Source organism: Rattus norvegicus, chromosome 17 (assembly GCF_036323735.1).
Source record: "Rattus norvegicus strain BN/NHsdMcwi chromosome 17, GRCr8, whole genome shotgun sequence".
Taxonomy (NCBI): domain Eukaryota; kingdom Metazoa; phylum Chordata; class Mammalia; order Rodentia; family Muridae; genus Rattus; species Rattus norvegicus.
Genome location: NC_086035.1, coordinates 28,541,426 through 28,569,047, shown reverse-complemented (window position 1 = coordinate 28,569,047; position 27,622 = coordinate 28,541,426). Strand labels below are relative to the sequence as shown.

Below are 27,622 nucleotides of genomic sequence, written 5' to 3'. Positions count from 1 at the left end.
TCAACGGGGGTCCTATTCTCAGTTCAGTGGTTTGCTGCTGGCATTCGCCTCTGTATTTGCTGTATTCTGGCTGTGCCTCTCAGGAGCGATCTACATCTGGCTCCTGTCGGTCTGCACTTCTTTGCTTCATCCATCTTGTCTAATTGGGTGGCTGTATATGTATGGGCCACATGTGGGGCAGGCTCTGAATGGGTGTTCCTTCAGTCTCTGTTTTAATCTTTGCCTCTCTCTTCCCTGCCGAGGGTATTCTTGTTCCCCTTTTAAAGAAGGAGTGAAGCATTCACATTTTGATCATCCGTCTTGAGTTTCATTTGTTCTAGGCATCTAGGGGAATTCGAGCATTTGGGCTAATAGCCACTTATCAATGAGTGCATACCATGTATGTCTTTCTGTGATTGGGTTAGCTCACTCAGGATGATGTTTTCCAGTTCCAACCATTTGCCTACGAATTTCATAAAGTCGTTGTTTTTGATAGCTGAGTAATATTCCATTGTGTAGATGTACCACATTTTCTGTATCCATTCCTCTGTTGAAGGGCATCTGGGTTCTTTCCAGCTTCTGGCTATTATAAATAAGGCTGCGATGAACATAGTGGAGCACGTGTCTCTTTTATATGTTGAGGCATCTTTTGGGTATATGCCCAAGAGAGGTATAGCTGGATCCTCAGGCAGTTCAATATCCACTTTTCTGAGGATCCTCCAGACTGATTTCCAGAATGGTTGTACCAGTTTGCAATCCCACCAACAATGGAGGAGTGTTCCTCTTTTTCCACATCCTCGCCAGCATCTGTTGTCCCCTGAGTTTTTGATCTTAGCCATTCTCACTGGTGTGAGGTGAAATCTCAGGGTTGTTTTGATTTGCATTTCCCTTATGACTAAAGATGTTGAACATTTCTTTAGGTGTTTCTCAGCCATTTGGCATTCCTCAGCTGTGAATTCTTTGTTTAGCTCTGAACCCCATTTTTTAATAGGGTTATTTGTTTCCCTGCGGTCTAACTTCTTGAGTTCTTTGTATATTTTGGATATAAGGCCTCTATCTGTTGTAGGATTGGTAAAGATCTTTTCCCAATCTGTTGGTTGCCGTTTTGTCCTAACCACAGTGTCCTTTGCCTTACAGAAGCTTTGCAGTTTTATGAGATCCCATTTGTCAATTCTTGATCTTAGAGCGTAAGCCATTGGTGTTTTGTTTAGGAAATTTTTTCCAGTGCCCATGTGTTCCAGATGCTTCCCTAGTTTTTCTTCTAAGTGCAGGAATTACTGCACTTAAGAATGTCATCTACCAGTCAAATCCGGACTCTGGAGCACAGTCGGACACTTCTCAGGTAGTCCATTTTACAGACAAGAGGTTGCAACCCATGCTCAGTACACACCCAATGCTTCACCTTGACCAGAGTAGTCCTGGTACCCAAATTCTTTTTTTTTTTCTTTTTCTTTTTTCTTTTTTTTCGGAGCTGGGGACCAAACCCAGGGCCTTGCGCTTGCTAGGCAAGTGCTCTACCACTGAGCTAAATCCCCAACCCCCTTATGTATTATGGCAACCCCTTGGTGCCAATGGCTTTCAAAAGTCCCAATTGCAAAACCCCTAAGGAAGTGCTCAAAGCATGGATGGCAGATTTCTGTGAAATCCCCATGTGAGTTGCTCCTCATCTCCCCCTTGTATGACATGCTTACAGAGTGATATTTCTTTGAGGGGTGGTAGTCAATGATAGGTAAGTTCCTGGAAGACAGGGCAACCTGAGAACAGACGCAGTCCAGGAATCCTCTGAGGTTGGGTCAACAATGTAGAGGCAATGGCATCCAGGGCTCCCGCTAGGCTGTCAAAATCTAAAATCAAAAGGGTTGATATGTAGCAGGAATGGTGGGGTGCCTCTATGGAAATGCCAGGGGCTGTACAGCTGCAAAAGCATCGCCTACAGGAGGACTGCCTAAGAGACCTAGGATCGCTGGTGCAAACAATGCTAGCCAATCACGGACTGATATTTCCTAGAGATACTTTCTTGGGACCAACAGGGTGCGCAGGTGGATGGTATCAAAGGAGCTTACAGCCGTGTTCAGAGAGCTTGCTGTGGTGTTTCTACCTGCTCATGGAGTCTCTGTGCCACCTCACCTCGAAGCCCCAACGGCAGGCGGGATCAGGTGATGAGTAGTCCAGGGCATGGTTCTATTTACTTATCTTTGTACTGGGCACTGAACCCATGACCCCATGCATGCTGGATGAGAGCTCTAGCATTACCTATGTCCCCAAGACATTATTTTGTACAAATGCACACAAATAATAGTTTCAAAGCTAATTTTGCTTGTGAGGACTCAAGATTTACTGTTGTTCTTGCCATGTGTCCTTTCCTATCCGAAGAACTATATTCTGAAAATTCTTAGTCGTTTGATTTCTCTATCACTTACCATTAAAACCTTGGAGGAACTCTTTGAATACAAAGAACTGAGTGGAGTCTGGATGCACTACTATCCATTTCCTGTGCCGTCTTCCAGTCTGAGTCCTCAGTGGATCTTCCCTATTCTTGTCTTCTTGCCATTACAGACAGTCAGAAGCCTGGGCTTGCTATTTCCTGTGAGGTCTCCATACTAACACAGGCTAAAGGCTACAGATTTCCTTTAAAAAGGAAAATGCTAGGTATTGTCTTACCAAAAGATGGATTTTTCTATCATTGTGTTTCTTTGTGACTTAACTCCTCCTACTTTGTCCTCTTCTACTTTTCATTTTCTTCCTCTTCCTCCTTTTTTTCTGATCTTCCTCTTCCTACTCTTCTTGTTCCTCCTCCTCTTCTTTGTCTTGGATATAGTTTTTTAAATATCATTTGTAATGGTATGTACGGTAATAGGTTGTCTCAGTACAAAGTATTCAGATGAAATAAGACAAGGTCATTTTACAAAGCAGCTACTTTATCTTGCTTGTAATTAGAGACAAAACATGTATTTCATAGAGATTTGTTAAGTCAGGAAGGGAAAGAAAGCACTTCAGAAAACCACTCATGAACTTCTTCACCATCTTCAACCAGGTGGACTTGTAGTAATGTTTTTCAGTGTTAGTTAATTGACACAAAGTCAAATCAGCTGTCATTTGTGCTATTCATAGCAGCCTGTTTTTGCTCATACTTTTCACAATGTGCAATTATGTATTTGCTTTGTGTTTATTTGATTAGCATTTGTCTCTGTCACTAAATTATTAAATCCTCTGTGAAGGACCATGGCTGTTCATTTCAGTAAATCTAGGAATCCTACAGCTTAGAGTATTGCACATTCCTGCCATCTGTGAATTGCATTTTACATCAGCAATTCTGCCCTTTATGCACATTTTCACTTAAGATTCTATAATTTATATAACTTACTGGATGTAGTTTTTGCATTAAATGTTTAAGACATATAAACCTTTCTCTGTATGATTTTTATTCCCATTTTTGTTTCCTTTTGTTGCTTTTAAAGTCGTGATGCCACTGAATACCCACTCTAAAACTCTGTAGCCATGCTAACCCATGATCCTCCCATCCCTATTTCGCAAGTACTGTGATTACAGGTATGTACTACCATGTAAATGATTAGAGAGGGGGAAAATTGCTAGAAAATTCCTTGACTCCAGATTTATGCATTAGGATATTTCTAGCTACAGAAGATACCAAGGGGACACAATGACTGGGTTCACTAATTACCAATTAAAGCAAAACAAATTTCTATCTCTCAAACAAAAAAATGGTTACATGAGTTGAGACTGAATGCCAAGGAAGTCAAGTATGGAGAGACAGTTGCTACTGTGAATTCTTCAGAGCTCAGGACCAACAAGTTATTGCTAGTGGGTGCTCATAAATCCTCTCTAACACACCTCCATTAATTTGAGGTTTGGGGTGTTTTAAAAGTCTTAGTTGGGATTTATTCTTCTATTCATTTTGAATATGCGCTTTGAAAAACAAGAAAGTATTTGAACAATGAGAATAATTTAGGGAGTCTGGACTCTTTGCTGCCCTCCTTTATTAATAAATATCCAATGCTGTCATTGTTTTTTAGACTAAGTAAAGAAGATGGAGAAAGTTGTTTTCAAAGATGAAGCAGAACTGAAAAGACTACCAAGAAAAGAGAGAGGGGAGGAAGGGCATAGCATGGTCAAAGAAATGGTCTTTGACCATAAAAAAATGTTGCCACATGGCTACAGATATACTGAAGGTGCTGGTAAATGTTTACCAATTTTCCAATTGTTCATTTCTGTTCTGTAATGTCCTGTGTATTCGATAGTTCCAGCTACCAGGTCCATGTTATTCTGTGGAGAACACAAAAACTAAACACAACACTAGTAACCCCAATGGTATAGGACTTAGTGGAATCTATTTCACTAGCAAAACAACAACCACAACCATAACAACAGCAACAAAAACAACAACAACAACTACAACTACAAAAAGAAGCACGAAATAAATTAGGATGATTTGAATTCAACATTTTTTATCCATCAAGTGGTATCTATTTTAAATTTATGTTATTTAATTTAAGAATAACATAACTGTTTTAAATCATTTTAAATTTTAAAATTTAAAATTTTAATTTTAAAAAGATTATAGTAATGATGGTGCTTCAATTCACATTGTGAATCCGAAGTCCATACTATGTCATAGTATAAAAGAGAAATTAACGAGACACATTACAATTCCTAATCATTCTTTTTTCCTTATGTGTTGAGCATGTAGGCTTAAGGTGTCATTCCAGTAGCCTGTACTGGAAACTGGATCTCTCAGTGGCCTATATTTGAACAGTTGTGCTAGGCTGACTGTGAATATGTGGGGTTTGCCTGTCTAGGCCTCCCCACTGCTGGGATCACTGGTCGTCACCATGGCTGGGTTTTTTTCTGTAGGTTCAAGGCCCTCATACTTGTGAGACAATCTGTCTCTCCAACCCAGGAACCTTTGGTTATTTGGGTGCAGGGTCAGAACTTCACACTTACTATTACATTGTTTAAGAGAAATCTGAACCTAGAACCTAACACCGGATGCTTTCTTTACGTTATCTTCCAGTGTTGTGGAGCAAGTTTCTCACAGTGAGGAATTTAACCATCTGGGAATCTTACGAAAACTTTTTTTTAAAATCACTTTCCAGTAATCTTATTTCAGTCTGTGTTTGGTTTCTGGGGTTGTGTTCTATTTGAGCAGCTGGTACTGCTTATTTTGTGTAGTTGACCCTTGCCATGCAACTACCCCTCTATCTGTTGGCACAGTACATCTCTCTTTCAGTTTAAATCAAGCAAGAATTTATCTTCAGAATCTTGAATGAAGAGGAATAAGTGATAGCTAGGGTGCCTAAGAGGTTCCCACCACATGTATCATTGCAAAAACTTTCAGTACATCGACGGAGTGAGGGCAGAGAGCTAGCATGTAGGGATGGAAGAGGAGTTTCTTGGCTTGAAGTGGCCCTGGTTCACTCATTGCAGTCTTTCTAAGAGATTTGGAAGTCAAGATTAGGAGCAGATTTTAGAATTGATCTATGACCTATGTTTGTAGGGTTCTTTCTAGAGTCTAGAACAAAGGGCTTTGAGGAAAGTGGTCACTAATGATACTGATTTGAAGAGTGGAACATAGGTATTTGGGTTGGATGTTTAAGACCTGCAAGAATGAATCACAAAGGGTCCTGGGAGAGAGAAGAAGGGACATCTGGGAATAAGGAAAGGAAAGAGTATGTTCTGTGGAAATAAAGTTGGGCATTGCTAGAGCACTAAGGTCTTAAAATTTCTGAAGAATCAGGTTATTATCTTACGAGTTGTTAGCTGAAGAGGAATCAGGATTGAGAATTCATCTTGGTGGATTTTTCCTTTGATGAATATGAAGTGTCCTTCCTTATCTTTTTTGATGACTTTTAATTGAAAATTGATTTTATTTGATATTAGAATGGCTACTCCAGCTTGCTTCTTCTGACCATTTGCTTGGAAAATTGTTTTCCAGCCTTTCACTCTGAGGTAATGTCTGTCTTTGTCTCTGAGGTGTGTTTCCTGTAGGCAGCAGAATGCAGGGTCCTCGTTGCGTATCCAGTTTGTTAATCTATTTCTTTTTATTGGGGAGTTGAGGCCATTGATGTTGAGAGATATTAAGGAATAGTGATTATTGCTTCCCTTTATATTCATATTTGGATGTGAGGTTATGTTTGTGTGCTTTCATTCTCTTTGTTTTGTTGCCAAGACGATTAGTTTCTTGCTTCTTCTAGGGTATAGCTTGCCTCCTTATGTTGGGCTTTACCATTTATTATCCTTTGTACTGCTGGATTTGTAGAAAGATATTGTGTAAATTTGGTTTTGTCATGGAATATCTTGGTTTCTCCATCTATGTTAATTGAGAGTTTTGCAGGATACAGTAACCTGGGCTGGCATTTGTGTTCTCTTAGGGTCTGTATGACATCAGTCCAGGATCTTCTGGCCTTCATAGTTTCTAGCGAGAAGTCTGGTGTGATTCTGATAGGTCTGCCTTTATATGTTACTTGACCTTTTTCCCTTACTGCTTTTAATATTCTTTCTTTATTTTGTGCGTTTAGTGTTTTGACTATTATGTGACGGGAGGTGTTTCTTTTCTGGTCCAATCTATTTGGAGTTCTGTAGGCTTCTTGTATGCCTATGGGTATCTCTTTTTTTAGGTTAGGGAAGTTTTCTTCTATGATTTTGTTGAAGATATTTACTGGTCCTTTGAGCTGGGAGTCTTCACTCTCTTCTATACCTATTATCCTTAGGTTTGATCTTCTCATTGAGTCCTGGATTTCCTGTATGTTTTGGACCAGTAGCTTTTTCCGCTTTACATTATCTTTGACAGTTGAGTCAATGATTTCTATGGAATCTTCTGCTCCTGAGATTCTCTCTTCCATCTCTTGTATTCTGTTGTTGAAGCTTGTATCTACAGCTCCTTGTCTCTTCTTTTGGTTTTCTATATCCAGGGTTGTTTCCATGTGTTCTTTCTTGATTGCTTCTATTTCCATTTTTAATTCCTTCAACTGTTTGATGTGTTTTCCTGGAATTCTTTCAGGGATTTTTGCGATTCTTTCAGGGATTTTTGCGATTCCTCTCTGTAGGCTTCTACTTGTTTATTAATGTTTTCCTGTGTTTCCCTAAGGGAGTTCTTCACGTCTTTCTTGAAATCCTCCAGCATCATGATCAAATATGATTTTGAAACTAGATCTTGCTTTTCTGGTGTGTTTGGATATTCCATGTTTGTTTTGGTGGGAGAATTGGGCTCCGGTGATGCCATGTAGTCTTGGTTTCTGTTGCTTGGGTTCCTGCGCTTGCCTCTCGCCATCAGATTATCTCTAGTGTTACTTTGTTCTGCTATTTCTGACAGTGGCTAGACTGTCCTATAAGCCTGTGTGTCAGGAGTGCTGTAGACCTGTTTTCCTCTCTTTCAGTCAGTTATGGGGACAGAGTGTTCTGCTTTCGGGCGTGTAGTTTTTCCTCTCTACAGGTCTTCAGCTGTTCCTGTGGGCCTGTGTCTTGAGTTCACCAGGCACCTTTCTTGCAGCAGAAAAGTTGGTCTTACCTGTGGTCCCGAGGCTCAAGTTCGCTTGCGGGGTGCTGCCCACGGGCTCTCTGCGGCGGCAGCAACCAGGAAGACCTGTGCCGCCCCTTCCGGGAGTTTTAGTGCACCAGGGTTCCAGATGGCCTTTGGTGTTTTCCTCTGGCGTCCGAGATGTATGTACAGAGAGCAGTCTCTTCTGGTTTCCCAGGCTTGTCTGCCTCTCTGAAGGTTTAGCTCTCCCTCCCACGGGATTTGGGTGCAGAGAACTGTTTATCCGGTCTGTTTCCTTCAGGTTCCGGCGGTGTCTCAGGCAGGGGTCCTGCCGCTCCTGGGCCCTCCCCCACGGGAGCCCAGAGGCCTTATACAGTTTCCTCTTGGGCCAGGGATGTGGGCAGGGGTGGGCAGTGTTGGTGGTCTTTTCCACTCTGCAGCCTCAGGAGTGCCCACCTGACCAGGCGGTGAGGTCTCTTTCCCACGGGGTCTGGGAGCAGAGAGCTGCTGCGGGCCAGGATCCGCGGGTGTGGGACCCTTCCTCTGTCTCTTATCTCCTCTTTTCTATAAGTGTAGCCCTCAAGCCCCACTGCTTCTGCTGGGCACACTCTAAGCCCTGGGAGAGTGAGATACTAGATCCCCATGTTGCTTGCCACATGGGCTCATTAAGAGCCTGAAGCTGAGCCTTAAACTCATGGGTATAAAAGTTCTAATGAACAGTGTTTGCCGTCTTAGCCTGTGATCTCTGGAACATCTCTCTTGAGCCACTGGTGCCATGATGCCATGGGAGGCAGATGCTGGGCAGACTGTGAACTTGGAGCTCAAAGCCCCTTTGCAGTGAAACGCCATCCTATGCTATGGCCATTTTCTCCTCTTGCTTTGTTTTCTCCAACATCCTTTCTCATTAAAAACTGAAAAATCATAAAACTAGGCCCCTTGGCCCCTTCCAGGAACTCAAAGAATGTTACCTGAAGCCGTAGCCTTCCCTTCACCAGTGTCCTGAGGTGATTTATCACAGCACCAGGGTTGACATGCCCAGGCCACACAGAATCTCAGGCTAACGTAGAAGACACCCCCAGTAGATTCTGGGCCTGCCTACCCCAACTCTACCTCCTCATTGCCTTCTCATAGCCTGTGGGGTCCTATCACGGAGATGAGGTCACAACAATTCCCCCGCTTGGGATCTGTGTCCCCAACATTCTGGCTCTTGCCCCAAATTCTGTCCTCTGTGCTCCCTTAACTGAAACTTTGTTTTGCTTCCTCCAGGTGTGTTCATCCTTGCTGGATTAAAGATCACTTACATAATAAAGCAAACTTTGCCTTAGTCCTGATATGTGCCAGCCACCATGCTAGATGCTGAGGTTACAAAAGTCATTGAACAGTCAATGGAAGTGATCGGGCTGTCAGCCCGTCCTTATATGCTCAGCTTCCTAGGAAGACAGTGACTCTGTGATTAAGGCTTGGGAAACAGTTACACATGGCACATAGAAAGCACTTTACAATAGCTAGCTGTCATTCTCTTGTCCCTTCAGATTCAAGCATTAGGCCATATATGTGGGCAGATGTTCAAAAAGCATTTTAACAAAAATGCAACTGAGAACCTGTAAAATGTCTCGTGTCTCGGTGGGTAAAAGCACTTGTCACATGCCTTAATTTGTTTTCTGTTACTGAGATCAATCACCATGACCAAAACCAACTTAGGAAGGATAGGGTTTATTTGGTTTTCATGTCCACATCATCAAAGGAAGTTGGAGCAGAAAGAGATGGGAAGAAGCCATGGAGGAACGCTGAATGCAGAAGCTATAGTGGCTTGTTCCCCATGGCTCTCTTTATACCTCTCATGATCACCTGCACAGGGCTGGCATCACTCCCCAGTGAACTGTGTCCTCCCATATCAATTGGCAATCAAGAAATTACCCTACAGACTTTCCTACAGGCCACACCACACAAACTTGATAACCTGAATTCAATCCCTGGAAACCACAATGGAAGGACAGAATCAACTCCTAAAACTTGTCCTTTGACTTCCATGCGCATGTACACACACATATACACACACATACACACACACACACAGAGAGAGAGAGAGAGAGAGAGAGAGAGAGAGAGAGAGAGAGAGAGAAGGGTGGTAAAGTGAATGACTGTTGTCTCATCACAAGAGGATTTGAGAAGATGGAAAATAGAAAGATGAGCCCACAGGTATTCTTGGATTAGGATTAGGGGTACTGTTGTCAAGAGGGGATGTGCAGAGGAGTAGGCCAGGCTCTATGACAGAGGTTCTCAACCTGTGGTCACAACCCCTTTAGGGGTCACATGTTGGATATCCTACATATCAGATATTTACATAACGATTCATAACAGTAGCAACATTACAGTTATGAGGTAGCAAGGAACTAATTTTATGGTTGGAGGTCGCCACAGCATGAGGAACTGTATTAAAGGGTTGAACATTAGGAAGGTTGACAATCATTGTCCTATGATATGTAAGACCCTTCCAATGGAATAGCATATTCCTCCAGCAGCTGTAAGGAGCTGGTTGCTTCATGGCCCTGATAAGCCTTCCTGTTGCTTTCTTCTTTCCTTCCTCCATCCCCCAAACAGGAATCTTTCATACACATCTTTTCTAAGGTGCATTCTTCCCCCCAGAGCCATCTGAGTTAGTGCTACTCCTACAGTTTGAATTTATGCCAAGTGCTATACTAGGTTCGCAAAACTACAGTCACAAGCTAAACAGGCCTGTCCCCGTGCCCAGCCCAGTCCTGCAGGACAGATGAGGACCTCACAAGGTGACTGCCCAGCCCACCCTGCTCCCCCTGCTGCCACCATCAGAGGACAAGCTACAGGAAGTCTTGGGCTAGATGGCTTCTCTTCTCCCAGGATGAGGGTTTGTGTGATTTTAACTTATTTGCAGATAATTAACCTCAGGGTCAAAACAGCCCAGCCTTCTGCCTGGGCAGAGATTGAATTGGAGTTGGGAGAAGAAGCAATTGCTGTGGAGAATTAAACGCTTCTTGATGAGTGCCACCATCATGACATGGAGAGGAAATTACAGTCACACTTCTGCAATGTAATTAAAAAAACCAAAAATGAAAAGATGAATGAAACACCCACAAGTGAAAATGGGATTTGGTTTTTGGTAAAGGAGATTGGAGTACTGCTACTCCCATGGGGGTGGGGCCTGAGTCACTTCAGATGCAGCTGAGGGTCCCACAGTGCATGCACCTTGGCAGCACCACCAAGAAAATACATTTGTGCTTTAAATGATGGAGATTCCGCGTCTTCCCTCTTTGTGATATGCCAGAAATCTCTGGCTGTACCAGGAAGGGTTCCCCTGCTTGCCATGGTCATGCCCTAATTTTAGGAGTCACACCTACTCTCCAGTCTTTCACCACCACTGCCCAGGAGCACTGTAGCCCTGAGCCAGGTGTGTCAGATGTTTCCTCCATCCATCTGTCCTGCATTGCTGTTCCTACCACAATTTGGAATATAACATTGAAACAAGGGAGCCTCCGGATGCTCTGTGTCATGATCCCTACCATGGTGTAGGGGAGTATGCAGCTATGGAACCAAATAACTGGGCCCTAACTGCTGCCCACTTCTAGGATATATAACTCTGTGAAGACATCTCTCATATTGTCATATTCATAGGGGTCAGAATAGTTTTGACATCAGATCTATTCTTAGAATTAAATAAACTGACATAATTAAGACCACAAGAAAAGACAGATTTTGTAATTAGCAATAAGTTTTGGGTTTCGAGAATGGATGAGGGACTTGGTATTGCAAAAGCGTGTTGTAGACAGTGGCCTTCACCTCTTGCCAAGTTCTAGCACCTGATTTGTATGTAGTCACTAATAGCGACCCGTGACTTTTCTGGTCACGTTGCACCTGCAAGGGGAGGGAGAAATGCTGGTGCTCAGCTCTCTTTCTCCCTTCTAATTCCCTCCTGAACCCCACCCATAAAATGTGCCACTCACATTGCAAGCTGACCTTCCCACCTGAATTAACACAAGCTAAAAGCTCCCTCCTAGACGTGCCCAGATGTGTGTCTCCCAGGTGATTCTAGACAGTTCTGGGTAACAGCATTAACAATCACATTGTTTAATAACATGAGGGACGTTGCTTTTCCTAGCTATGTATGAATGACCTACTCAAGGTCATAGAGCTAGTTAGTTATGAAAATGTATTATTTCAAACCATTTGGATCTATCAACTGCCCTTTCTAGTGTTTCTCCCATGATCCTCCACTTCATGTGGGTTGATCACCAGATCCTGTCAGTAGATTATGCTGAGGGAAACATGAGCAGTTCAGTGGTAAGTGCATGTGGCTCCGTCAGCTCCATGGCATAGACAGGGACCATCACACTGGTAACACATGCACACTCCTAGCTCTATTCTCCCGAGTAGTTACTCATTGACTACTAGAGGTTGAACAGCCCTCATTTCAAATGCTTGATATGGGAAATATTTCCCATCTAGGATTTTTTTTTAAGTTAGGACCATTTGCAACTGAGATGTTTGGGGGATGGGTAGGACTGAAGTCATAATAGTTACACATCTTACCCCATAGCCTAAAGAACATCTTATGTGTTTTGTTTGTATTTGTGAGAAAGACCATCTTTATATCTCACACTAGCTTTGAACTCCAGATCATCCTTCCTCAGACATGCTGGGACTGGTTTTATCGATATGTACTACCATGTTCAGCAGACAGTATTGTGTGTGCATTCGTGTCTGTGTTGTGTACAGGTGTGTATGTGCATGTGTGTGGAAGCCAGAGGTCAATAGTGGGCATCTTCACCAGTAGCTCTCCATCTTATATTGAAACAGGGTCTCTGACTGAATCTGGGATTCATTAACTTGGTTAAACTGGTTGGCTAAGGAGCCTCAAACTCCTCCTATCTTAGCTTCCCCAGCACTGTAATTACAAGCGAGTATCACCACCACACTTGTTTTCCAGGCAGGTGCTAGCATCCAAATTCAGGTCTGCAATCTCTCCTGGCATGTGCTTTACCAACTGGTCTATCTTTCCTGATTCCTGTGTTCTTAGTCATTGTGTATATGAAGTAGTCTTTACATTGGATCATCAGATTTTATGGTAGTATATCACTGTCAAATGTTTCAGGTTTTAGAGCATTTTAGAATTGGGGTATTTTTGGGTTTTGTTTTTGTTTGTTTGTTTGTTTGTTTGTTTTTGTTTTCGGATTAAGTGTGTTCAACCTAATGTAACAGTGTAAAATCTGGAAATGCTATTGTATAACTCCAAATCTTGCCACTGCCAGTGACTATAATCAGTAGTAGTGCTAAAACTTCAGATAAATGGGCAGTAACTTCTACTAGAGCTATAGAGTACCTTTTGTGCCTGCACTGTCTTGGGACCCTGTGGTTTCACATTAACTTTCCAAACATTTCCAGGAAGGTTGGATATCCTGATAGCTGTTGAAAATCATTTAGTAGGAAACTATTGTCAGGAAGATTTGAATGCCATCTTGAACCACTGGAAAAAGAGAATGTTTCTAGTTACCTGTCACTATGGGAAGGTGTTACTGGGAAGTGCCCAGCACACCCTAACCCTTCAAGCCCTCCTAGCCGAGCACTGGTATATATTTCATCCAGGTGGGCTGGTTCCGCCTCTGGTCTCAGGAAGTCAGTTCATCTGTCAGCAAGGGCAGAGGTACATGACAGCTCACCTGGGGCCAGAGACCCCAGCTCTAAGTTCTCACACTCAGATGTCCGGATAAAGCTCAGCTCCACGCCATGAGCCGTCTCATAGAGCAGGTAGCCGCTGGCTTCCAAAAAGGAACCACCAAAGAGAAAGCACAATGCAGAGGCCGGTTTCCCTCACAGCCTAGCTTGAAGGTCTTTTCTGCCCTGTTGTGCTGTCCACGCAGCAGCCCTGGTGCAGTGTGGGGGAGATGGCACTCAGGAATCCCAAGAGGTGGAGCTCTTTAGGAGCTGCCAGGAGGCTTCTCCTCTCTGAGAAACAGCCCTGTCCTTGCCTGCTCTTCCCACTGCTTCTCTTCCTCCTCTTCTCAACCTGTTGCCTCTGGAAAGAATCGCCCAGCAGGTTCTAATGCCTCTGCGAAGGTTCAGTCCTTCTCATGGGTCATCTGCACGGCTTCATGGGCAACCATCTCAACTGTAATATTAACTTTAAAATAAAAGCTGGAGACACAACTGTGCAGTTTAACCTCAGGGATCTTTTTCTATTGCCTGTCCCCTCACTGTTTACCATAGAAGTGGCTACAGATCTTTAAATAGACCAGCAGAATTCAGCTCTCTTTTAAATGTAAAACCATCATAGGTGCTAGAACACTTCTTTTTTTAATCCAGAAGGATGAGTTATCTAAGAGGCTGAATACTAGCAGGCTAGTCTATGTTAGCCGCTTGAGAAACTGTACCCCACAGCCCATGCCTCTTAGCTGTCCCACCACCCCATTCACAAGGGAGTCTCCACCTGCCTGCCTGCCCTCTGTACTGAGGAGAGACTAGGTGAAGACAGTGACTCTGTCAAGTGACAGTAAATATCATCCGAACCAGGCATCAGCAACAAAATTGAGGGGGCATAAAGGGAGTGCATATGATCGCTTCCCACAGAGGCAAACCAATGCAGCCAAGACCTCAGACAGACTCAGAACCATGCACCAAGCATTACAAAAGGGCAATAGGAACACATGAGAGAGAAAGTGTCTTCAAAAGTCACATTCCACAGGGAGGCAAAGGAGCCCACCTGTTTCCCTTTTGGAGTACCGGTAAGTCAGGATGTTATCAGCTGACTGACCTAATTTCATATCTTCCTTTCCCTCACCCTAGAGGCAGTCTAGAGACACAGTTTTGTCTAAGAGGAATGAATGTAAGTTTCTGTGATGTTCCTAAGACAGTGATTCTCAACCAGTGGGTGGTAACCTGTTTGAGGTCAAATCTTTTCACAGGGAGTCACCTATGATTATCCTACATGTCAGAAATTTATATTATTCTTCACAATAGCAAAATTACAGTTATGACATAGCAACAATAATAATTTTATGGTTGGAGAAACATGAGGTTCCTCCATTATTACCCATATCAAAAAGTCACAGCATTAGTAAGTTTGAGAACCACTACCCCAGAGGCTTTTAGCCTGGCAAGCCCCTGTGACCTTTTTCCATGCAGCCTCATCTGTGCAGTGCTGATTTGTGGCTCTGTGGCCTTCTGTCACCCATTAGGGACCATACGTGCATGATCTGGAGGGCTAAAGAGAAAGAGGAAAGAGCCCAGATCCCTCACCACAACAGCAACATCTTCTTTGGTCTGCACACCTCCAAGCTGTTTTTAATGTGTTTAAGCTGGGTCAATTTTGTATGGCTGATCAGAAATGATACAGTGTGTCAAGGCCTTGCAGAGCCAGGATGTATCAGTCTACTGACCAAACATACAGTGCCTTCAGTGAACAAAGTCAGAACACCATGACAGACACAGGAGTGAGTGCCCATTCTGTGTCAGAGAAAACAGCCAGGAAAGCAGAGATTATTTTCCAGTTCCCCAGATACACAGCTATCTACATGATTAAAGGGGTGCTTTTATCAGCAGAAACCTCAAACTTTTATACAAGTTTAAAGTAATTTTTTATCATTATTTCTGCAAAATGTTTTTATTAAAGGAAACACCATATGGTAACAGCAAGAAGAAGCTGGTTACAAGTCACGAAGCTAGTCAGATTTCTTTCCAACAGTTAAATCCAAAATACTTATCACAGACCCTACATTTAGAAGAAAAGAGTCAACGCCGCAGGTCTCCCAAAAGATTTTCATGAACAATTGGTGCATTGTTGTTTTCATTTTTTTAGATGCAAAACGAAAGCTTATAAGGGGCAAGGTTAAGTTCAAAGTATTTAACAGCCAGTGGCTCCTGGCCCTATTCTCCACAGCAGGGCGTTCCACCAGATGGCTACACCCTCCTTCTCTCATTGTACCGCGTATGTACCCACTACTGCTTTCTATCTCTGTAACTGTCGTTTTGTATGCGTGTCATCGTACTCTGTGTGACTTGCTGCAGTGGGCTTTCTCCACTGCATAATTCCCTTGACATCTCTTCAAGATGTGTCATATATCAGACAAGAATCCTCCCTGCTGCCTACCCAAACAGCTTCCTCCCACGACGGCTGGATTCCCCCAGTCCCTCTCCTCAAAGCCCTAGTCCCAACCCTCTGGTAAATGTGCTCCTTGCATCATTTGACTTGATGGTCTCAGTGTCTCTATAAATAGATGTTGCCACTCATGCCAATTGATGAGAGAAACAATTAAGGCTTAGAAAAATCAACTCTGCCAAGAGAGATACGAAAGCCACATTTGCACAAGGTTTAAAAGCACCTAGTCCCAAATGGAAACCAGACCCAAGCCACTGGGTATGCAAGTGCTTGTCCCCTCCTCTGAGCACATTTGTATCCCATGACATGTGGTGCATTCACTCCTCTCTGCTATGACCAGGGTTCACAGGATCTCTTCCAACATTCTCTCTTCCACTTGCCCTGGGCTGCCCTTCAAGTGAGCAGGGTTGCTCTGTGCTGCCATGGGGGATGTGGGCTTCATGTGTAATGGAATAGTCAGCATTGATGCACCAGTCTGAGCTGTGGTACATCACCTCCCCTCAGCCTTCTGCACGTTGTGTCTGTGTCTCCTCCTGATTCATTCCTACTGTGCACACGACTAGGTTTCCAAATAGCTAGGAACACCTCTAGCATCGTGGCTTAGCTCAGGAGCACTGGTTCTCTGCCTGTAGGCACTGTGAGTCCACTACCCAATGACTATTCACTAGCACCCAGGGCTCCACTGCAGCCCCTGTCTTGCTCCAAATGACTTCTGTCTAGGTGTCAGGAGTTTCCAAAATCACCAGGCTCCTGCGCTCTACTCTAACTCAGCCACAATAGCCTCTGTTTATTCTGCTCCAGACAGAAACAGTTTGTATATACAGGCTTTGAGAAAGACAGTCAGTCCCAAGTCTTTCGGGACTAAGGTTAATGAGTACCTGCAGCCAGTCTTGTCCGCCAAGTTTCCTCAGAAAAAAAAAATCTCACTAGGCTTGCTGCTTCCTAGACTATTTCCTAGTATTTGTTACAAGAATGCTTACATGCAGTGGGCTCACAGGGCATGCGTTGGTGTCTCCTTCCCACAGATGCAATTTGGGATGCAGGTTTCACCCTCCGAGGCTCTGCGTTATTCCTCTTGTTCTCTTCCCATCCCTATTTGTCACTGTCTTCCTGTATTGCAGCTCTCCCCAGCTTGCTTATCCCATCCGTTCTATACACAGTTTTACAAAACAACAATGTCTAAGGAATGCAAGTAGGAAGACAAGTGGACATTCTGGTGGAATAAGAGTTCCGGTGGGTGGGTTGTTAACTGTTTTAATTCCCCCATGGTACATGGTGCCTTCTAGACTCTGGCTTCGATGGGAATTTGCTGGTCAAATGTTTTTTGCTTCAGTACAAAGATTCCCCTTATTTTTCCTCTGTGAGGGTTTTTTTTTTTTATTAGTTTGATTGGCTGCTCGCTTTCCCCTACCTTCCTACAGCCTCACCACTACCTCCACTCCTCTACTCACTCCCTGCATTTTTCAGTGTCTGCAAAGAGGAAGATGTGTTTAGGGGTATTACAGCCAAGGAAGGAGAAACAGGGAGCATTGTTGAAGCAAGCAAATTTCTTATTCCATAGTAGTTACTTTACAATAGAAAACCAATCTTAAAGGGACTCCTGAACATAGAAACCTAGTAGTCACCCACATTCTTCCTGACAAACAGGAGTCAGCAGTATTGGGAGCATTTGTGGTTTTGTCCAGTGGCCAACCAGTGGCCTCCAACATGTGTATGTGTTTGAGTGGGGCAAATATAAGATTCCTTCTTTAGGGAGGCATGTATTCTATAAATTGTGTAGATATCTGAACCATGAATCATACTGAACCCTTTCCATTCAGGCTGTGTTTGTTCCTTCCTGTGCGTATCAGTGACAAAGTTAATTGCTTAAATCAGGCATAGTAAGAGATTAATAATGCAAATAAAATAATTAGAATAATGTACTGTAATGAAACTTAATCAAAATTCATAAATTATTTATTTCTAAAATTTTCCACTTACTATTTCGGTCATTAGTTGACTGTGTATTAATTCCATCCCTAGGAAGTAGATCAGAAAAGACTAAGAGGATCATGAGGCAGATACCAGATACATGAGCCTTGTGGATCACTAACAGCACCAGTCTTTGGTGCCTTAAGGGTTACATCTACTGAGGCCAGTTTTGCATTCTTCTCCCAACAGTAATCCCAAGCCCTGTCAAGAGCCTTGAGAGGAGCCCTTCAAGGACTCCAACATCATATCAAATGACAGCTGAAGCTCATTTCAAACATTTCACTGTTCTCATCCCATGATGAGACAGCTTTAAGTTAGCGGCTTTTGTCCTTCAAAATGCCACACTAGAAAACATGGTGACCTTCCTTCCTCCACTTTAGCTCTAAGCACTGGCACCTGCAGTCCTTAAGAACGGCATGTCAGCCCCGAAGCTTGCATGACCTTTCTTGTGGTGGCTAAAAGGTCATTGTGTTTGTTATGGTCTCCAGAGTACTTCACCGGTGCTTCTAATTCTGTTGTTCACTGTAAAAAGTATTGGCTTGAGCATTAGAAGGTAAAATCCATGCTTTTTCATGACCTTCTGAAAGTTTCATGATAGATCTCAAGCAACACAGATTAGAACAAAACTGTGTTCCCTCTGGTGCTGTTACTGGAGGCTCATCCTCACACTGAGAATTGTTTTCACATTTCGGATAGCTTCATAAGAGAGGAGGTACTCATGCTGAGTCTGAAGTTAGCTGTTTCACTCTTGTGTTGGTCAACTTTCCACCTAAAACACCTAAGATCTGGTTGATGGTCTCAGAGTTTTTAGTCCATGCTCTGCTTAGCGCCGCTGCTTTTAGAGCTACAACAAGACAGAGAGCATCATATTGGAAACACAGTGTTGGTCAAAGACATTCACCTAATATCTAGTGCAATAAAAGAAAGGAAAATTCCTGTGTCCAATTATCCCTGTTCTTTCAAGTTTCCATAATCCCCCAGAAGCACCATAGTCTGGTGACCGACCTGTGTGCTTAGGAATGTTAAAAATCCAGATGCAACCCTGCTCCTTGAAGAAAATAAAAAACAAGTTATTCTGTCAACTGGCATTTAAGAAATGTCAATTACTTATACTATTACACAAAATAGGTTTCCATCCATTAACAGCTAGATATTAAAAAAACTGTTTGTGTGTGTGTGTGTGTGTGTGTGAGTGTATATAACTCTCACTGTCCATTCCCCCTCAATATCCTCCCTCTTATTTATTATATGCCAGCCATATTGTTTCAACCATCAACTTCTGCTAGGTCCAAACCAACAGTGCATAGCACTTCTGACATGATAGGAACTGGCTCAGGAATGAATGGTGACCCAAGAGATTAGTTATTGGTAGGGAGAAGATGAGCTACCTGGAAGATGCTAGGCCTGTGACCTCTAGGAACTAGCTCAGAGAATGTGTTTTCCTGTGGGTGAGAACCTGGATTCACTGGTACAAATTTGAGGACCATGCCACGGTGTGTGAAGGAACAAGCCTGAAGAGGAAGAGAATCTAAACCAGGGCCTCCCCTGTGGGACAGTGTCCTCCCTGCCTATCACCAGAATAAATATGATCCAACACAGCCCTGAAGTCATAGAGGCGATCATATTTGGAGGTTCTGAGTGACAGGGATCAGTGTGTGAGCATATTGCCCATTGGTGAGGCTCTTTTGAGATCAGTATTCTATAGCCTTTATCTATGGAGGAACCAGAGGCTCCAGATGGCTCAGTAGCTTTCCTGAGTCCAGAACTAGTACTTAGCAAAGCTGAGTGCAATCCATTCTGCCTTACTCATACATAACCTTCCTTTCCAAGTTTCCATCCATCCCTGTATTCTGGCGAGCATGCACCCAGTAGGCACTCACTTTTCTGGGAAACAAGAGGAAGCGTAACAGCACTCTGCCTTAGAGCCAAAGTACGTAAAGACCAGAGCATAGAACATAGAGTTCACCAGCTTCTGTCCTGTGCCTCCCAACTCCAGGGCAGTCCTGTAGTTGGTGTGTAGCCATAAGAACTGCACAGAAGGCAGCCTGTTAAATCCTAAGTCCTTTTTATTGCCACATATAACACACCTACAGAAAAAGGTCATAAAATATAAATATGCAGTATAATGAGCACTATAAACATAATGCCCCAGTCAAAAATCCGTTTAGAGTTGGCAATTCCACCATCAGTGACAATGATCGTCCTGGGTGTTTTCCCCCAGCCTGGTCATGACTATATCTGCAGCATTTGCGTTCTCTAGAGAAAGTCATGATGTTTATACCCTAGACAAAACCATTTAATGAGTACCCACAGATAACACCCACAAAACCATGCCTGGCTCCCAGGATACCACAACTCTAATTCCAGCACTGGGGCAGAGTGAGGAAATCAGCCGTTCAAGGCCAGCCTTAACTTCATAGTGAATTCAATGCCGAAACCAAAACAAAGGGAGTACTCTACAAAGAAGCCATAAAAACCTAAAACCACTTTCTGAGTTAGTGCAACAGCAGCAGCACGGGCCCTAATTAGCTTTTTCCTACACTCTGGCTCTGGCCATGGTGCGTTCTTGGGGGAAGTGGGCTCTGAAGAGATTTCCAGGAACCATAAAGTTTGAATGGTTGAGCAGAAGCGAGAACTGGCCTTCTCAACAGGGTCTTGCCCTTTGTCCTTCTCCTTCTGCCTAGACTATAATCCTGGCCTTTTGTGTGAAGGCCAGGGCACACCCAAATTTGTAGAGCGGCCATCTTCATTGGACACAGTTCTCTGTGTGCCTGGATGTTAATGATCCTTTCTTTTTCATAAGAATCCCACGTTGGTAAGTGCCAATTTCTATCTATGAACATCTCTTGTCAATGAATCTTTATTGGCTCTTTTCGAAGATAGCAGAATAAAAGGGTCCTTTTGAAGATAACACGCAATGTCCACACTGCAAGGCAGAGAAAAGGTGAGTCAGAAGCCTGTGGAGGCACCTTTGTACAAAGTGAGTCCTCTGAGGCCTGCATGGGACAGGCAGACCCCTGGGGAAAGTTCACCAGTAACAGAAACCTGAATTCCCTCGATGTAGGAGGTGTCCCCAGCCACTGCTACCCATGAGAAAGGCTAATGAGGATATCCCCTCCTGCTCACGATAACCCTTCTTTTGGGTCTTCAATTTCAGAGAAAGCATATCTTCTAGCCCAGATGACTCCTTTCATTATTTTAATTACTGAGGTAGCCTGTGTGATACCAAGCATTCCCAGGCAAATTAGTTTTATGCACTGCTGAGACCAGCCTAACGCCAAGCTTTCTGTTAAGCTCCTGCCCTTGTGAACAAAGACAATGACATTAAATGGAAGAGGAAAGTTAAAAGGGCAAGTGTATGCTCACACATGTACACACACACACACACACACACACACACACACACACACACTCATATAGACTTGTCTTTGGTTTTAATGATGTCTAATTTATATGCTTGACATTGGCAGCTTATCTGATTTCTATAGTCCATGAGCACTTTGGGGATAAGTCAGATGGTGGCTTTCACCCCCATATCATTGAGATCTTGCCCTTCAGTCCCCCCTACTCAGAATACAAAGGTGAATGAATGCAAGGCACAGGTAGGCCATTACGGAAATTGCAATGAAGATGGTGAATGCTTAGGTTATGCGTGTGTGTGTGTGTGTGTGTGTGTGTGTGTGTGTGTGTGTCCATGTACCACAGTATTTATGCATAGATGTCAGAGAACAACTTATGGGATTCACTACTATTTGTACCAAGGTCCTGGGATCATGCTCAGGCCCTCAGACCCAGCAGCAGGCACCTTCACCCTCTAAGCCTTCTTGCTAGGCCCGGGTGTATGTTTTGAAGTCAGAGCCTTACATCCCAGTGGGGAGGGGCAGCTTAGAAACAGGCAAATAATCTGTGGGGTGTTCCCACATGCACAGGCACACATGTGCATGTGCATACTTTCCTTATTCTGTATGTGTGAGCTTGAATGTGTACACCTTCATATGGATGCCAGAGGACAGTCTTGGCTGTCAGGCTTCAGCTACCGCCTCTCTTGTCTTTTTGAACAATGGACTCTCACCAGATTGGAGATTGCTGGCTAGGAAACCTCGGGTATCCATCTGTCTCTGTCTTCCAGACACTGGAATTAGGAGTATGTGCCACTACTCCCAGTGTTTTATATATAGGTTCTAGGGATCAAACTCAGGTCCTTGTAAGGCAAGCACTACTTTACTGACTCAGCTCTCTTCCAATCCCCACCCACTTTTTAGTTGTCCTCATCCATACCCCATCTAAGGATCAATGGTGGTTATGTCAATTCTATGACTGCCTGTTACTATTGGATATAAACAAGTAACTTACTGTCATGTCTGCAATATCCCATGATCACATAGGCCAGGGCCACGGTGCAGCAGGGAAGGAAATCATACAAGAGCATGAATACCACAAATGTAGGAGTCATAGGCCAGATACCGTGAAGGGTTCAAGTGGAATGGACACTTGAGCAGCCACCAGTGTTGTGTATGGAGCCTCAGAGAGGGTAAGTCACCTGCCAAAGCCACACAGCATCCTGAGAGTCATATGACAAAGTCAGAAGAAAACCACCTGTTCACCATCTCTGTGCTGTTACACAATCCTTTCTGATTACTGAAATAGTCACGACCTGTTGTTAGCTCCTCACGGTGCCTCGTGTTCTCATTACTGTGTTTAGATATCAATTGATTTTTAAAAGTCTCTACTCAAACTCTCCATTTTCCCTAATTCTAAGCTCAGTCTTTTATTTATTTTTATTTTTTCTTATCTCATACATTTCATCCTTACCGAAGTCCTCCCTTCCTCCTCTCCCCCAGACTCCTTTTCAGAAGAGAAATGGAGGAAGAGTGGATGGGGGAGAGACTGGGAGGAGAGCAGAGAGGGGAATCTGCAGTTAGGATGTAAAATTAGTTGATTAATTAGTTAATTAATTAATTTAAAAAGAGCAGACCTCCCAGAGATAGCAACCAAAACCTGTGTAACAAGTTACAATAAGACTAGACACACTTACATGAAGACTGGGAAAGGCAACCTAGGAGAAGGAAAGGGGTCCCAAGAGGAAGAGCCCGGCAGTGGTGGCTCATTCTTAAATTTTCTAGGCTTCATTCTAGACCATTTCTTAAGATTAAGCCTTCCTATGATACAGATTCAACAAAAAATTGTTCAAATTCTGTCTGTCTATCAGTCTGGTCCCGAGAAAACTCCGTATTTCACTGTCCCTACCCATCCCCGCCTTCGGCTTCCTTCTGGTCTCCATCTGACACAGATGCTCTGGCCTCCCCTGCAGCTCTTTTCCACCAACATCTGGACCCCTGTCTTCATGGTTGACCACGGGAGAAAAGAGCACCTCCTGTTCGAAAAAAAGCTAAAACAAACAGCAACAAAAAGGCTCATATGTAGTAGAAATACAAAGGACACAGCCCCTTAAATGCAGAAAGTGTGGGGAGGAATAGTCTAGACAGCTTGGGCACCCTCAGCCCCTTGCCCCTGGCCCAGCTCCAGCAACTGTGCTTGAGGATCTTGACCATTTTCCTCACCAGGAAGACAAGGGACTCAGCCAGCCAGGCATCATGGCCACAGGCAAGAGTGAGAACTAAGAATAAAAAGTGCTGACAAAAGAGCTAACATTGATTTCTAGTGGATGTCAATGCGTCGCACACTGTCATTTTGTCCCAACATGACCAAAGCTCGGAGAGATAAGTAACTTTCTCGGACACGGCATGAGGTCCTGACAGAACCTGGAGCAGTAGCCGGAGTCTAATTCAGCCACCACCAGCCAGTCCTCACTGCTCCCCATTTGTGCTTTCTACAGATACAGCCTAAGGGCTGACTTCCGGAAATACCCATGCACCCTGACATTTTGCTTTCTGATTTGCCTATGGTCAGTCTGAAATGGCAACAGGTTGGGCTTGCTACTGTTTTAAGAGGTCATTACAAATTACCCTTCCTCTGGCAAGTTCAGGTATAACTGAGAAGCAGATACAGGACTCAGGCAGATGACAACCACAGGAGAGCTTTATTTCTAAGAAGGCTGAGTAAGTCTGCTGGCTCCTGAGGCTACATCTCCGGGAATCCATGCCCAGCCAACCTTCAGGGATAGATGTCCATTTAAAGGCCGGGCCCTCCCCAGGGAAGCGCCATGAAGGTGGTGCCTTGCGTTCTCTCTTCTTCCTCCCTTTCCCCAGACTAACCTGCCTCCCAGGAAGCAGCTTTGGCAGGGGAAGGCAGCATGAGGAACAGCTGGAGGAATCTAGGAGCGACTGTTGATTGCGAGTGGTAGAAACACTGGAAGGTCTACACAGAAGGCAAGGGCCAGGCTGCAGAGACTCTCTGTATGAAGTGGCGGCAGCCTAACTAAGCTCCTTGAGCAGGGATGTGGCACTGTCAGATTTTAGTTGTTTTCAATGGGGTAGAGTGGGTTGGGAAAGGCCAACTGCAAGGGTGGGGAGCATCATAAAAATGGAGACTACAGCGGCTCTGTGCACAACCAGCCAGGCTTGATGGGAGGCTCTGGAGGAGGCTAGTGAGGCCCTATGGGTGGCTGCTGTCAGCAGCTCTTCAGAACGAGTCCTAACCTTGGTTGGAATGGACACATGTGGAGATCAAGGAGACAAGTGAACCACACATGTCAGATACCCTGCACACTGCACCAGGAGCCCCTGACCCTGGCCTGAGCTCAAAGCTCCTAGGAAAAATGTGTTCTGAGTTCCATCCCAGTGTGGAAATGCCTTCCTTCCAGCATCTTAACAGTTTACTCAGCATCTCACAGCTGTGACAGCAGTGCAGGCTGCTTCTGCCTCCCGCCCCTGCAGAAGTGCAGGTGTGATTGACAGGATAAGAAACACATTTGTGTGTTGATGGACGGGTTTCTGGGCCTTCCATGGGCTAAGAAAGTCTCCATTCATCTGTTGTCCAGCACACATCAACCCAGGCCCCTTGGGGAGAGCATCATGGTGGGCACTGAGAACAAAACAGTGCACAGGAGGGAAGCAGTCTCTAATCTCTGAGCCAAAGGTAGTGAAGTGCAGGGGCACATACGGAAGAGAGCAGTGTTTTCAAGACATGGAATCTGCCAGAAGCCTAGCACCAGATGAAAGGCAGAGACAGTGTGTGCATATTCACACCGGGGCTTAACTCAGCCATAAAGCAGAATGAAATTCTGTCATGTGTAGGAAAGTGAATGGAACTAGAGATCACCAAACATGGAAAGACAGAGCATGCGTGTTCTCTCACACGGGCAATCTCATTTATACATGATTACATGATTACGTGTGTGTGTGCGCACACACACACACACAACATGAGAGTAGAAGTGGTCCAAAGACAGTAGTGAAGGTTAAGAGTAATAGAAAAGAGGAGCATGTCACAATTTCTTTTATGTGGACACAGATTTAAATACATATTTAAATATATATATATATAGAGAGAGAGAGGACATGGAAGCGTAAGAGTGACAATGGTGAGGGAGACCAGGGAAGGAAGGGGTGAATATGGGATAAGTATAATGACATACACGTATGAAAATGGCAACGAAACCCATTGTTTTGTAAAACTCAAAGTAAGCAACAGCATGGCGTTCTCAGAAGCCCTGAACTAGCCCTTGTGGGAGCACTGACAGAGTACCCTGTACCAGACACAGCACCAACTAGACTGTTGCCCATTCTTGTCAGGATTATGGTGTATGAGGCAGTGATCACAGTGAAGAGACACGTTTTCATGAAGCTTCAGTGTGGAAGAGGCAAATGCCAAAGATGTAACGGAGTGTTGAAGCCCAGTGGAGAGCAGGCTGCTTTGAGACAGATTCAACTTCAGCTATGAAAACACCATTGAGAGAAGAGGAAAGGTCCCAGGAGTGATGAGGTAGGAGGCACAAAGAGAGTAAGGATGCTGTGAGACAAGGGCCCAAACAATCTGAGGCATGCTGAAGGATGCTGATGGCCAAATGGACTTTAAAAGACATGATTACAGAGCCAGTTGCAAGTCTGCTGGCAAGAAGCTGATGAAATTTCTTGGCAGCTTCTCCTTGCTCCCCAGCATAGATGAAGGTCATCTTCAAGGATAACTATTAAAGATGGGCTCCCTTCACCTCCTGGGTTATCTCAAAGCCCCTTGTTGGAGAGCCTACCTTCTTTTTCTTCTTGGATGGCTGGTTAGTTGGTTGGTTGGTTGGTTGGTTGGTTGGTTGGTTGGTTGGTTGGTTGGTTGGTTGGTTTGGGCGTTTCATGTTAATACTTCCCACCCTTTCTCTGCCTCCACTTTGGATAAGCCTTGCTGTGCACCCAGTTGACTCAATCAAGAATGTGTTGCTTCCTTTTCAACACCAGGGTGACTGCCATAAATACTTGAAATTGGGTGTATTTTGAGGGGCTAGAGTAGGATCCTGACAGCATACATGTTTCTGGATTTGAGCGTGCTGTGGCCCAAACTCAAATCTTTTAAGTTGTACTTGGAATCTGTTTCTCCGTAAAGAGCCCTCCTTGGGTGATGAGTTATCTAAAGAAATTGTAGAGATTGTCATTCTAAGAAAGACAGCCGATGGCAGCCAGTGTTGGTCCCATCAAATGCACATGGTCCTATGCAACCTTTAGCTTGTTAGACAGTGGCATCATGCAACCTAGACATGGGATACTGCTGTCCTGCACACTTGTTAGTTGGTCCAATAATAAAACTGCAGCAATTCCCAGCAAGTAACAACTTTCTACTGAGCAGATAGCAAGCTCAACAATGACCCATCATACTGACCTTCACCTGTCCTCAAGCAGCAAATGTTCTAGTGTAAAATCCTCCAAATATAATTCTAAGCATGGATCCCTCCTAACCTTCTAGAGTAGATAATCTTTCCCATTTCCCAACCTCAAATAACAAAGTAGGTGAATGAATGTCCACCTGTCTGCCTCAGTTCCCTGGTGGGCCTGGAGGAGCCTGCACGCCTAAAGCATTCCCAAGCTGAGCTCAGGGAGACATAACTCCCTTCCCTCAAGTATCCTGTCTCTAATTCCTTAGTGCCCCTGGACATGAAAACACTAGGTCACTTCTCATTTAAGACAATAAGCCCTTGATAACGTGGGAGGGGACTCAGAATCTCTTTACACTTAGAAATCATTCCCTCTACCCTAGTTTACAACAGAGCATCCCCTAAATGTTCCTTGTGTATATCATAATGGTACCTTTCTCCCACTTAGCACCTTGTCAGTGTTAGCAAATTAAAAACCTTACTCCAAATGGCTTTGTCCTGGCTCTGCTTTTAGGGTTCCCCTGGGTGCAACCCCTTCCCCTTCTGGTATCACGAAGGGCTAGCCTCACTGTCTCCTTGTGATATACAGAGATTCCCAAGACAGAAAAGACCCGAGATTTAAAGGAAACACTTACGTGTCCTCTCTCAGCCCCTCCCCCTCCAAGATGCTACAACCAATACATCAGGGCTCTGGCTCCATGTGCAGTGCTACAGCTAAATCATAGGAAACGTTTAATTAAAAGACAAATGGCAAAATAAGGCTGTGGCGGGTGCTTTCTAATTGTGGTTTGTTAGATTTTAATTACTCGTCATAAATTGTGAAAGCTGATCCACAGTGTGCCTCTGTGCACCCCGTTCTCCTTCATCACAAAGACGTGTTCTCGGCTGCTGACAGCATGGGCTTCATCTTCAGCATGCAGTGATCTGATCTTACACGACAGTGACTCAGCAGCTTGCCAAATCCAATTAGCAGTTCTGTGGCTGCTTACTCCGAGCAGCTAGAGCAAAGTCTGGCTGGGAACCCCTCTTAGCCAGGTCTTCCAGTCCATAGCCCACTTGTTTGTTACCAGCAATGACCTTTGCCAAGGAGGCACAGGACACATGTAGGGTCCCTTGGTGAGTTAAAAAGGTACTTTCTCCGCCTTGCCAACTTTTAGTCAGTGCTCACCAGAGATTGAAAGGGAATTGGTGATTGTGGAACCGGGCAGCCAGGGTCTCAGGAATTGGCCATCGAATTCCTATGCAGAATTGAGACCCAGAATATTAGGCACTTGCTCAAGATGACATAGGTGAA

General features: G+C 44.2%; 1 protein-coding gene across 21 annotated transcripts in view; it reads left to right on the top strand.

Annotated features, from left to right (window-relative positions):
- Positions 1 to 27,622, top strand: part of Fars2 (phenylalanyl-tRNA synthetase 2, mitochondrial) — a 427,082-nt gene that overhangs the window by 382,771 nt on the left and 16,689 nt on the right. For 11 of the 21 annotated variants that reach the window (XM_063276399.1, XM_006253823.5, XM_063276396.1 and 8 more), the window contains one exon: positions 25,265 to 25,454. In XM_063276399.1, coding sequence (XP_063132469.1) covers positions 25,265 to 25,412 — 148 coding nt within the window. In that variant the 3' untranslated portion in view covers positions 25,413 to 25,454. 21 annotated transcript variants of the gene reach the window in all.